At 48.2% G+C, this 13,327-nt stretch overlaps 1 protein-coding gene across 2 annotated transcripts in view; it reads right to left on the bottom strand.

Annotated features, from left to right (window-relative positions):
- Positions 1-307: 307 nt before the first annotated feature.
- Positions 308-13,327, bottom strand: part of PLPP3 (phospholipid phosphatase 3) — an 81,144-nt gene continuing 68,124 nt past the window's right edge. For both annotated transcript variants that reach the window (XM_026007006.2, XM_072730823.1), the window contains one exon: positions 308-902. In XM_026007006.2, the coding sequence (XP_025862791.1) occupies positions 777-902 (126 nt within the window). In that variant the 3' untranslated portion in view covers positions 308-776. The remainder of the gene's footprint in view (positions 903-13,327) is intronic.

Genomic DNA, 13,327 nt, shown 5'->3' with positions numbered 1-13,327 from the left:
GACCACAGCGGCGGCCTCCTGCAGCTGACGTTCCCACACCATGGCACGATGCGGCAGAAGACACATGAGGGCCGGCACCCTCATCTCCTCCGAAATTGTGCTATTTGTGAAATTCCCTCATCCACAAAGAGTCTCCTAATCACTAAAGTTGAGGGGCTGGGGTTGCTGGCCTGCGGGCTGCGGGGAGGGAGGGCTACAGAAGGCCTCAGGACTGGAACTTGGACTCAGGATCTAATCACCTGGCTTAGAAAACTTGCTCTTTCTTCCTTATGTTGAACTTCCTGAACCAAAGTCACAGTATGGAGTAGAGTGGTGTGGACAGAGAGACACAAGAGAGGAGCCCCGCGATGGCTATTTTCTTGATTCAGTGCTATTTCTGGCATCATGTGCTACAATGCGAATTTGAGCTTTTCTCACAGGCCTGGGGTTCCTCGGGTCACAAGGGTGACTGGCAGACTCTATGCAAATCATTTTAGTGTTTGTTCCAGAACAAGCCCGTGTTCACTAGAACATGAACACTTAAACCAATTGCACATCCAGGATTTCGGCACTTGGTGTTAGTTTGCTGTTGTTTCCACATAGGTGAACACTACCTATTTTGGAAGGCCACAAAGTAAGACTTGTTTTTGTGTTGTTTTTTTTTTTTTTTTTTCCTTTTTAAAATCAGTTGGGCAAAAAGTTTTTCCCTACATTCTACTGTCTGATGAGATTGAAGACCAGCAAGAACTTGCTGTCAGCAGTCATTTCCATAAAACAGCTTAGGAGCTGGGCGGCACCTACACCATGTTGTGGTGATTGTTCCTGTCAATAATGTCCACAGGTGAAAGGATTTCCTTCCGGATAGCAGGGGGAGGCAGGGAGAGTGTCGTCTTGGTCTTGAAGAGGTCGGACACAAAGAAAACCTAGAAGCACAAAATCAGACATCCAAATCAATAACTGACATCCAGGATCTGGGGAAGAGGCAAAAGGAAGGTTAGAGGAGCATAGACTGGGGAAAGGGGACCCCAAACCGTAGATCTTTGAATGGGGAAGGATCATATAAAGATTATATACATATATATATATATATATATATATATTCCAACTTGTGTTATACAGATAGGGAAACTGAAGCCCAGAGAGGGACAGTGACATGCGCCAGGGTTGCACAGCCATGGCAGGAGTAGAACTCAGTTCTCTGGACTCTCAGCCCAGTGTTCCCTATCCCAAAGCCTACTTCCTGATTTTTCAAGGCAAATGTGTAGTGATGAAAAACAAGTTCCTAAACAAGGAAGCAAGTCATAATTATGTCACACTCATTAATCCACGACACTTTCCCTTTCCTCAGAAAGAAATCAAGGGTGTGACCACAAGAGATCAGCCAACATGAATTCCTATCAGCGGGACTGGAGAAGGAAGCAGTTGTGGCCACGTTTTCCTAAAAGCCCGGTGATCTCAACAATTTGATGGGGGTGAAGAAGCCGAGGGATTTTATTGCTGAGGGAGTCAGCAACTGACCCGGAGGAGAGGTCAATGAAAACTCCTATCGCTCCTTCCCAAAACCCTTCCTCCTATTGAGCACGAGACCTCACCCAGTCTTAGAGTCACCGAGGAACACTTACTGAACACCCAACTTGCAAGGCTACGGGGATGGCTCCAGTGTAGTTCCTGTCTCCATTAGCTTACGATGACAGATTCAAGAACTTGATGAGTTAGCGGAGCAAGAAAACTTTGTGCTTTGTATCAGTTGGCAAAATAAACATACAGACATCCATTTGAGCCACTCAGCAATAGGAGTTTGTATTGAGTAAACCCTAAGAGGCAGCTATCAGGCATGCCACGTAATAGGAAACACATGGCTGGGTTTCAGAATGGAGACTAGAACACGCTTTCAAATTTCCTTATGTTTAGCAGCTTTCTGGATTGAAAAGTCCTTGGCCTGCAGCGGGTCATGTGCTCACTAACAAGGATGGTACTATGATTTCATTCTGGACACGGTACAGGCTAGCAAGTGAAGTTCTTAATTTAATAAGACTTCAGCAACACCAAGGCTCATGCAGCCAAGGCCTGGCCATCATAGGGACTTGGATCACCTGTTGAACCAATTTCCAAAATGTCCTTTCTGTAGTAAGACAGCAGTCAACAAATGTGCAACAAAAATCACAGCAAGAAACTGGTGATGCAGGCAGCACAGGTGGCTCAGCGGTTTAGCGCCGCCGTGATTCCGGAGACCCAGGATCGAGTCCCACATCGGGCTCCCTGCATGGAGCCTGCTTCTCCCTTTGCCTGTGTCTCTGCCTCTGTGCATGTGTGTGTGTGTGTCTCATGAATAAATAAATAAAATCTTAAAAAAAAAAAAAAGAAACTGGTGATGCTGGTTAGTCAGGAGATCAAGTGACTAGAAGACAAACGGGAAACAGAATTAGCCAACTATTACAAAACACTGACACCTTCTGAATTTTGTGCCCATTCCATAGATCACCTACTCAAACATTTAAATTTTTTTTAAAAGATTTTATTTATTTATTCATGAGAGACACACACAGAGAGAGGGGGTCAGAGACACAGGCAGAAGGAGAAGCAGGCTCCACGCGGGGAGCCTGATGCAGGACTCTATCCGGTGACTCCTGGATCACGCCCCGGGCCGAAGGGAGGTGCTAAACCACTGAGCCACCCGGGTATCCCCCAAACATTTAATTATTATCTTTTTGTAAAAAAGTAATAAGAAAAGATGGCTGGGATATTTCTATGCTACCATAATAAAGTCAAATATTTCAAGAAAGGTAACATTTTAATGTTTGCAGCCCCAGGGCTACTGAATATGCTATTTTGCAAAGGAAAAAAATTAAGCCTTCTGTCCCTTTCTTTTCCAAGGAGGTATAAATGGTGAGAGACTTGAGAACCAAGTCAAGAAAAGATTTGTACCCAACCCTGCTGGGAGGTTCTAGGCCCCCTAGCCAGGAATCCTTTATACACGCCGTCATTGAAGGGGCTTTCAAGTGCTCCTGGTATAAGGAAATATTAAATGAACCTGATTAAAGTTAAATGTGGAGATAATTGAACTTTTCAACTCTTCTCTGACAGGTGCAGAGCCATTGTCCCCATCTCTACTCTGGAAACTATCTACCCCTTCCTCCATTACTTCGCCTCCGAGGAAGCCTTTGAACAACTCTTCGGTGGCTGGCTCTCAACTGTACTTACTCCTGCCCAGCAGCTGGCTACACCCAATAAGGGTTTTTACTGCTCTCGTTTCTTGGAAATCTTTCTCCTAGCTTCATCCCACCTGCCGAAGACAGTTCCCCAAGCCCCAGTAAACATCATCCCTTCAAGATTCTGACACCACCTTAATCTACTGGCTTATTTCCCAGTTTACTTTTCTGAGCTCATAATTAGGGTTTCCATTTCCCAGCTGCAAGATAGGGATAATGTGGAGCTTCAAAGCAATAATGTACTGAGGAGACCTAAACCTGTGTCTGGAACACAGCTAGATAAAAAAAACGTTCCTTTCTGTAATGCTCTGGACCCCAAAGTAATGACCTACGAAGCCTAGAGTAAGCCGTGCCTCTCATATGTCCCAAACCTTGTCAGCCTTTCTTCCTGGGTGGGAGGCCTCTTGGAGGTGGAATCTGGGCCCTGCTGATCCTACATCACTTGAAACACTTAGGGTTGAGTCTTGCCCACCTGAGGGGCTCAGTACATGTTTGTTGTTGAATTTCTAAATTCCTCTCTACTGGAAGCGAGCACTCTGGCCTTTGACCTTATCGGCACAGGCAAATCCCCTGGACTTCAGGGGAACCACACGCTCATACGCTGCACATACGTGGCCAGGTGGCAGGATGAGAAGTTGAGTCAGGTCCAGCAGCATCCCCCTTTACACTGCGTTTCACTTTCAGCGTGGCTTGAGCTTACACAAACACTTTTTTTTGGGGGGGGGGTGTTGCGATCATGAAACGTGATGCTGTCAAGACTCAAAGAGGGCTCAGTCTTTCTAACGCTTGAACAGCAGAACACAAAAAGGACCAGCCAAAGTGAACATTTCGCTCGGAGCAGTTCCATTTCCTGCAGAAGGTGATCTCCACCCAAAAAGAAAACCCAGAGGCCCAGGCAGGGAAGGGTCTATACAAATTAGGTAGCTATCTGATGTCCAGGGAAATGCTCCCAGCCCGCAGCCCCACTTCCACGGATCTTCGCGTCTGAAAGAGCACAGTACAGAATCAACAACTGTCAGCAAGCCAGAAATCTATACCCTCAGCAGCAAGGAAAGTTCTTGTTTACACTGCCTGAAGCATTTGTTTTCAATTCCATTTCTCTGATTCTTTGCATTTTATAAATAGCTTTTTTTTCACACTGAACATCTGCTCTGTGCCAAGCCCTCAGATTATAAAGATAAGGACATATGAGAGTGCTTTGCCCTCCCAAAGCTCAATGAGGGAGAGATCCAGGTAAACAGACGACCACATTAACAGTGTCTTAAAGATCACGATAGTGGGAAGCCAGGGTATTGAAGGTGCACAGAGAACATGGCCTCTAACCCACACGGAAGGGGAGCAAGGGCACCTTAGAAGGCTTTCCCCAAAGGAGGTATATCTGAGCTTAGCTCAGTGAGCATAGGTAGGAGTTGGCCGGGTGGTGAATGCCAGGAATGTGGTTCTAGGCAGAGGGGCAGGGAGTAGGAAGACACAGGAGCAGGACAGGACAGCACATTTAGGAGCTGCAGGAAGGAAGCTCAGAGCGGAGCTGTGGGAAGGAAGCCAAGCAGTCAGTAAGGCTGGAGATGGGAGAGCCAGATCTCGAGAAGCCTCCTAGGACATGGCAAGGAGTTCAGATCTTGTCCTCTTGGGCCTCAGGAGCCACTGTCAAGGCCGTAGCAGGGAAGCAGCATGCTGAGAAGGCTATATCTGAGAGGCAGGAGTGGAAAAGGGAGCAGGGAACCTGACAGCAAAGGCACCAGGCAGGACCTGCAGAATCTAGGGGAGGATGAGTCCATGACAGGAGCCTAGGCAAAGACACGGATTTCTGAAACTCTCCAAACAGACTGCAGTTATACAGGTGGTGTGCATGTGTGCAGGGGAGGCAGAGCTTTCCTCTCTGGTTCTGCATTCAGCTCTAGAAATCTCTGCACTTGTTCCCACCGAAACTCTTCAGCTTTGGGTAACCACACCAGAGGAAAAAAAAATTCCAGCTCTGCTTTCCTCTGCCTTCTAATATTTGGCGTCCCTCGGGTAGTATCCTGGGGAAGTGGTTCTGACCTTCTGAGTCAGAATGGCAGGCTATTCTGAAGGTGCAAGATGACTTCAGGACAGTGGAGTCCTCTGAGAGCAACACGACATACAAACAAGGCAATTCCAGGACGAGGAACCCATTCACGGTTAGGAGGAGGTAAGAAGCATACGGGGAGTCTCCTTGCAAACACTGACTATCTTTACTGGACCGCTGCATCTGGCAACAAGCAGCACCGGCAACCAGCTTTGCCCATTAGAGCAAGACAGACTTGTCTTCAAATCCAGGCTTTGCCATTTTCAGTAAGATATCTAAATGAGGGACACGGTACCCACGTCTGAGGGTAACTCTAAGGATGTGATGTAACTAAAGGCACAAGGGTGACAATGCACCTGGTGTCCTTTAAGAGGTTAATAAATGGGAGCCACCATCAATGGCTCATGGCTTCAGTGCCTACCTATACAAAGTCACATCTCCCCTGCCCCTTGTGGAGGAAAGCAAGAAACAAGAGAACGAACTAGAAAAAATGAGAAGGAGAAAGGAGGGGCAAAGAAGAATGATTCAGAATATAAGCCGAGAGGTAAACGTCAAGCCGGACAGGAAGACCATATGCAGGTGGGAGTTTTCTGCAGGACAGATACAATCTGATCTCCAAGTCCTATAATTTGTGAGGCTATTTTGGGGGATGAGTCAACACAATCAAACAGGAAGATGCCTCTGATGTCTTGTTAGAGGCACTCACCGGCTCTAGAGATGCCAGGCCCCTGGAGTGCAGACAGTCCAGCACTGCTGGGTGCTGCCTGGCTGGGGATCCCTGAGAACCACACCAGCCAGAAACGAGAAGCCTGGTCTATAGTCTAGCCAGGTTTCCACTCCCATTGCTGTGAATGGCCAAGTCAGCAAATCCTGAGAGTCATTTTGTGAAGGGTATAACATGACGACAAAATTGTTCTCTAAATGTTTCTGGAGTCCTTGAGTGTGTCAACTTCTGAGAATGTGTGAGTTAACTCCTTGAAAAGAGGAACCACATCCTCATACATTGAGATTTTTATAATCCCCCCTACCCCTCCCACCACGAGCTTAGATGACAGCACAGAGGCGGATAAATATAAAAGGAAAAGAATGCTGGAATCTTACAAGAAGAAAATGGCAAGGTGTCTACTCTGGTATCTCTCAGAGTGTAGTCCTCAGATCATCTATTTCAGAATCAGCTGAGTACCTCTTGAAAAAGCAGATTCCTGGGCCTGCCCAAGACCTACCAGAAGTGTGGCCTGGAATCTGCATTCAACAGCCCTACAGGTGTCTTCAAGTGAGAAGCATTAGAGGACACTGCGTGAAGATGAACAGGTGGGCTCAAATCCCACATCTGCCATTTAATGGCTGAATGCCTTACACATTGCATAACTACTTTGAGAGCAGCTCCTTTCATGGTACTGGATACTGGATTTCATGGTACCTTCCCTAGTATCTTCTCTTTGCTATCCACACAACTTTTAACAGCCTTCCTCTTAGCACTAGGCATAGACTTTTAGGTACAATGCTGTACCATATTCCCACTTTAGCCTATGACCTACTCAGAGCCCAACAACTGTAGCCCTCAATAAATTCTAATCCATCCCCATGTGAGGATAGAGACCATGTGCTGCTCCTTTTTTGTTTCTTAAGATTTTTTTTAAAGTAATCCCTATACCCAGTGTGGGGCTTGAACCTATAAACCCGAGATCAAGAGTCACATGCTCCACCAACTAAGCCACCCAGGTGCCCCTGTGCTGCTCCTTTCACAGACATCCCCATGCCTTGGCCCCTGGATTTCCTTCTGGCATCCTGCTCTACCATAATAAACAATCTCATAGATTAAAGGAATCATTTTCTTTGCAGGAGAAAGCCTTGGGACCTGGCTCACCCTCATGCCCTAAGTGTAAGTGCTATCTAAAGAAAAGCCATCCTTGGCAGCCCTGTCTTTTGACTAAATGAGAGTTACTCAATTGCAATCATCACTTTTTGACCTCAAAAAAAGGGCTTCCCAGTGGCTTTTGGCACTAGGAACTGGCCAGCGTCTCTGTTGAATGATTTCCTGGTATATCTGAGAGGGAACTTGATGGGGTGGAAAGCGTGTCACACTAGGAGTCAGACAGCAAGATCTAGTCTCAAAATTGCTCCTGCTCTGTCAACCCAGGCTAAATCACATTCCTGTCAGGGCTTGAATTTACACGAACTTCTTCTTACACGAAGAGGTCTGTGATTTCAGGTGACGGACCTGCCCTGTACTTGTGTGCAAATGTTATTTAAAAATTCATCTTTCCATAATGATTGTCAGGCTTTAACAGAACCATTTATAAGAAAACACATCCTACCAATAAAGGGCCATTCGAATGCGACCTCTGTTACCATCGTGCGTGGCCATCACTGCTACTGAGGAATGTAGAGGACATTAGTCCCATAAAAACAAGGAGGGCTCGGAGCAGCAGAGGAGAGACAGCTGGGGGCCATTCTAGAGGAGAATATGGATCTGGGCCTGCCCAGGGGCCTTCCAGCTCTGCTAGTGGGGTGCTAGGTCCAGCAGGAGCTGGGGGTCAGGAACACAAGGCTAAAGGATGACGGAGGTGGAAGAAGCAGCACCTGCCCCCCACCTTCCAGAAGTCCTACATTCTGACGCTTTCTAGGATCAGAAGACACACTGTGTTCTCACTGTTCTCATCCATCCCCATGTCTCCTCTGTGTGAAATGTCTTTCCTTCCCTTTTGTAGCTCATAGAAAATGTCCACTCATCAAGATTCCATCTCCTGGAGGGATTCTTTCTAGCCTTCCAACACCCTCAGGAAGAACTAACTACTCCGTCTCTCATGCCCCTGCTTCCCCACTAGATCAGTGTTTTTCAAACTGCATGTCACAAATCACTAGTAAGTTACAAAATCCACTTACTGCGTGGTCACTACCAGCCTTTGTAAGGGTTGAATAGAAAATGTTGGGATGTATCGCACACAGTAAGGGTAAATCTTATTTTATGAAATTTTTCAGTTACATATGGGTGCCTCTGTTGGGTAATGATGGGAAATGTTCTAATCACAGATCATGGCCAAGTCTGGGGAAGCTCCTGCACAAAAGCTCTTTAAGGACCAACTCTTTTTAGGTCCAAATCTTTCAAATAAAGCATAGTACTTCCCCATGACACACATTCAACCTGTATTGCGCATGTCCCAAGCTTGACTCCTCAATTCACTGACTCCTCAATCCAAAGATTGTGGGAGGTACTACGATCCCCACATCACACAATGCGGAGAGGTAGCTGAGAGGAAGTGACGTGCTTAACATGCCTAGTCAGCAGGTGGTTAGTGAGACTCCTCTTTTGGAGTCTCTGCCTCACCATTCATCCCATTCATCTCAGCAGTGGAATGACAAAGGAGATTTGAGAAGGACACTGCAGATGGTGGAGCAGAGAGTCAACATATGTTGGGGACAAAGTCTGTCTCCACCTTTGCTTCTTTCTCTCATCCATCTCTGTGGTCCTGGCACCCCTATCCACTGGAGAGTTGTGGCCCAGAGGAGGCAAGGTCAGACCCAGGGCCTACTGGGCAAAGAGCTAGACTTCTGCTGGGCTAGAAGAGACTGCAGGGTCATATCATCCATGTCCCTGTGTTTGGGCAGCAGTAGGACAAATCCAATGAGGATAGATGGGGATCTTCCATTAGAGAAGGAGATCTCAGATTCCTGGCACAGACCAAGCATGTTTGGAGTTCACTGTCTTAGTCCTGTGAGATAGAATTAAGAGAGCCAGGATCTGGTCCGAACTCTGCCACTATGTGTCCTTGGGAGTGTCACACCCTCTCTGCACCCATTTCCTCTTGAGGGGTGTCACCACTGAGCTCTTCTTCACACTCATGTTCTTGCTTGTCTCTTCTCCCAAGGTCACCTCACTGGGGCAGAGACAAAGAACACCCTCGCCCTTCCCTACATCCTGGAGGAAGACAGCAGCACACAAAAGAGCGACTGCTAGCTGAGCTACACCCCCAGGGAAGAGGAAAACCAGGAAAGAGTCTGCTGTGTGTTTATGACATTCGAGAGCAGCTGCTTCCTCTGCCGAACCCATAGCAATGGCGGCCTGGCCCTGCCCTGACCCCTCCCAGGGCCCCATAATTTGCCATCTGCGAGAGGGTCAGGGAGGAAGGTGACCAGATAGGCAAGTTGTCACCAGACAGGAAATGAACTGATGTTTGTTGCTTCGTCTGAGTCCCTGGGTTACTCCAGGGGTGGGTCTGGTAAGCCCAGCTGTAGAGCTCCTATGTTGGTAGGGATGACTCTGTGTGTGTGTGTGTGTGCGCGCGTACATGCGCATGCGTGTGCGTGTGGGTGTTTGTGTAGATAGGCAGGAGGGGCACTGTGAAGGTCACTATGTGCCTGTGTTTGCATTGGCTTGTCTGTGCATTTCTGTGGTTCTCTGTGCTGGTGAGAAAGAGAGAGAGGATGGATGTCTATGTGTCTGGGTACTACTGGGTCTGTCTGTGTGCCTCTGAGTCTCTCTACGTCCATCCATAAGTATGAAGATGTCCATCAGTAAGCAGGCCTATCTGACCCTCCATGCCCATGTCTCTGTGTTCAGTCCATGATGCCACGTGGGCTTTCTGTTCGTGATGAGAACCATCATCTTCCTTATCTAGAAAGGGTTCAACGAGTGAGAGGTAGGAGGAGGAAACTGAATCTGCTCCTGCTTGGTATGTGGTTCTCGTCCAGACACATCTGCTGTGATAGGTCTTACTCTCAACAGACCGGGGTCAAAATGCTAAGCTGTCGTGGACTGTTGCCCAAGGCTCTGCAGTGACTCAGCCAACAGTCTAGGGTGATGCACTGCACCCACTGGGGACCTAAAGACAAGTCCCCTCCCCAAATAGAAGCCACCTTCATGGACCCTGCAGAGAGACGGCTCCCTCTGAGAAGGCAGTTCCAGCTTAGTCACTACGAAGTTGGCTATGCCTTTGAACTTCTGTGGGAGAAGGTCACAGAGCCACGGGGCCTGCAACATCCATTCACCGGATGAGGAAACTAGGCGCAGAGGGGAAGTGTCTGGCCCGGGGTCATAAGCTCACTCAGCACTCGTTCTTTTTCCAACCCTAATCAAGCACCTATTGTGCCAGCCACTGCACTCAGCCTGGGAATGAAAAACCAGAAGGTAAAGCCATGGATTTTCTCATTAAGACACTGGCAGTCTAGTTGGGGAGACAGGCGTCTGAGCAACAAAACCGGGCTGAAGGCCATGGCAGGAAAAAAACACACAGGGCCCCGGCAGTAAGAAGGGAAGACGGAGGGAAAGGTGTGGTAGGTTAACAATACCACCTCCCCACCCCGCAAAGGTGTGTGTATCCTAATCCCCAGGACCTGCTAATAGGTCACCTCCCATGGCCAAACAGACTTTGCAGATGTGATGAAGTTAAAGATCTCAAGATGAGGAGATTCTCCTGGATTAACCGGGCGGACCCAATGAATCATCAGAGCCCTCGTGAGAGGGAGGCAGAGGGTCAGAATCACAGAAGATGTGGTGGTGACAGAAGCAGGGGCCAGAGAAAACAAGAGAAATATCTGAAGAAGGAGGAAGGGGCCATTGGCTAAAGAATGCAGGCAGCCTGCAGGAGCTGGAACACTCAAGGAAACAATTTCTTCCTCAAGCCTCCAGAAGGAATGCAGCCCAACAACACCATGACCTTAGCCTGGTGACACTATATTCATTAGACTCATTGACTGATATATTGATTGATAGGACTATATTGATTCCCAACTCAAGAAATGCCAAGAAAGCCACTAGGTTTGAGGTAATTTGTTGCAGCAACAACTTGGGAAACTAACACAGAAGGTCCTACCAGCAATGGGGTGAAAGCAGAGCCATGCTCCATCAAAGGGGGGACAGCCATCTAGGACAGGAGCTCAGGGTGTAGGAAATGTTACAAAATCTGGTGTGCTTGGAGGTGAGGGGTGTGGACAGGAGACCTGGCCCTTGGTTGTCACAGTCCTGGCTCCAAAGACCACCTGCAGATCACCCTGGCTTCTCTACCTTCTCTCTGTGGTACTCAATCTTTCGCGTCCCTTGGGTCATCTCTCTGGAGTCTCAGTGATCTCATCAGTAAAATGACCCCATGTGCCTAAAAAGAGCCAATGGGTCAAAGATCTAGAATGGTGCCAGCACAGAGCAGGGGCTTTACAAACATTAGCACCAAACTCCTATCCTGCACTACAGTCAGCCAGAGCCGAACAGGATAAAGTCAGACCCCTCACTTCCCTTCTTGAAAATAATCCCTGGTCCCCCAGGATACCATCTCATTGCACATGGAGAGCACTCTAGGATGTGCATGAGGGAGGTTACCAAGGATCCCCGTGCCTTTTTAAACTGAGGGTGCAGGAGACTCAACTAAGGCAGTGGCACAGAGAAAGAAGCAGAGCAGCAGGCCAGAGGGCTCAGAAGGGCACAGTCAGCACAGGGTCACCCCTCCCTGTTACCCCTCCCTGCAAATACCCGGCCCAGGTTGTCACTTCACATTAAAGAGCCAGGCATTAGAGAACGAGGTGGCCAGTTTATTAATGGTTTGTTAGGGCTGCTCATTAATGGTTTGTTCCTGCAATTTCTCTCCTCTCTGGCCTTGACTGGAAAAAAAAAAAAAAGTAGAATGAAAGTAATGAATAAAGCCATCAAAACAGGCTGTCCCTTGGCCAGCAGCTCAGATGTGACTTTCTCCATGGCACCCACTCTGATTGCCCCAGTCCCCTGTCCCCTTCCCTCCTGTACACGGTGTCCAGCCTTGCCCGCAGTGGGGGGCACCCTGTGTGATGCCCCATCACAGCACTGTGCCGTATTCTAACTCCTTTGCTGGCCCAGTGAGGGTGAGAGCAACTAGAGTGGCATTTCCTTGGGAGCAAGGGTCCTGCTGCCTTCATCCCTCTGCCTTTAACAGAATGTCCCTTGTAGTGTTCTCAGGGAAGAGAGCCACCCACTGATTCTAGCTTTTTGGGTTTTTGTTGTTGTTGTTTAAATATATTATTTATTTATTCATGAGAGACAGAGAGAGAGAGAGGTAGAGACACAGGCAGAGGGAGAAGCAGGTTTCCTGCGGGGAGCCTGATGAGGGACTCGATCCCATGACTCTGGGATCACAGCCTGAGCAGAAGACAGATGCTCAACCACTGAGCCACCCAGGTGCCTCTGGCTCCTTGTTGATTAAAAAACACACGTATACGTTTACTAACTCTGAGCTAGATTCCATGAGAGGCGTTGTGAGCCAGGGAGCACAACACATGTCACCTATGGTCCCTGCCCCCGGGAAACTCTAAAGGTCAGCAACTTCAGTACAGAGCAATGATGCCATCAGAGGAGAGCAGGAGAGGCTGTGGTCGGGAGACCCAGGGCAGCAGCCAGGCTTAGAAAGGGGGAAAGGCAAGGGCTCATCTAGATCTCTGTACTGTTGGTGGGTCTTACCATGAGTGGGGCAAGGATTATACCAACAACACCATGCACGTGTGTGGTGCCTAAACATCCAGCCACGACTATGCTCTGGGATCGCCGCTGGCCTGCAGTAAACTCCCCTGAGTGTGACCCAGGAAGGCACGGTATCAGAGCAGGTGCTCCATCACTCTTGCCTTATGCCACACTCGCTGAGAGCCAGGGAAGAAGTGTGGGAAAACGGTAACCGGGTCACCTGGGGCAAATGAAAACCTGGCCTATCCCAAGGCCATTCTCTAAGTCTTTCTCCCAACGGACAAGGCCCTTCGGGCTGGTGAGGAGACTGCTTAGCCTTGACTAGACCCTCTCTTCTTTAGCTAACATCAAATTTATAGTCTGACCAAGTCGCCCCAAAGGTCACAATGGGAAGGGTAGATGTTTTCCAAGAAGCTGACTTCTACGGAATTGTAAGTTTCCACCAAAGCAGCACATGAGCATGAAATGAGTCAGGGACCCAGACTCCACTAGTAACTGGCATGTGACCCAGGAAAAATCTCTTCCTCTCTCAAACCCTAAATGTCCTCATCAACAGAGTGAGCAAGGTGGACAATATCTAAGATCTCTTCCAGCTGCAACGTTCTATGAGCCCAAAACTTCCATGGTTACAGAGAAGAGGGCTTATGGATTCTGCTGAATTTAAACTCACAG

The sequence above is a fragment of the Vulpes vulpes genome, chromosome 12 (genome assembly GCF_048418805.1).
Source record: "Vulpes vulpes isolate BD-2025 chromosome 12, VulVul3, whole genome shotgun sequence".
Lineage (NCBI taxonomy): Eukaryota > Metazoa > Chordata > Mammalia > Carnivora > Canidae > Vulpes > Vulpes vulpes.
Note: the sequence above shows the minus strand (reverse complement) of the source record. Positions and strands in the feature narration are given on the sequence as shown.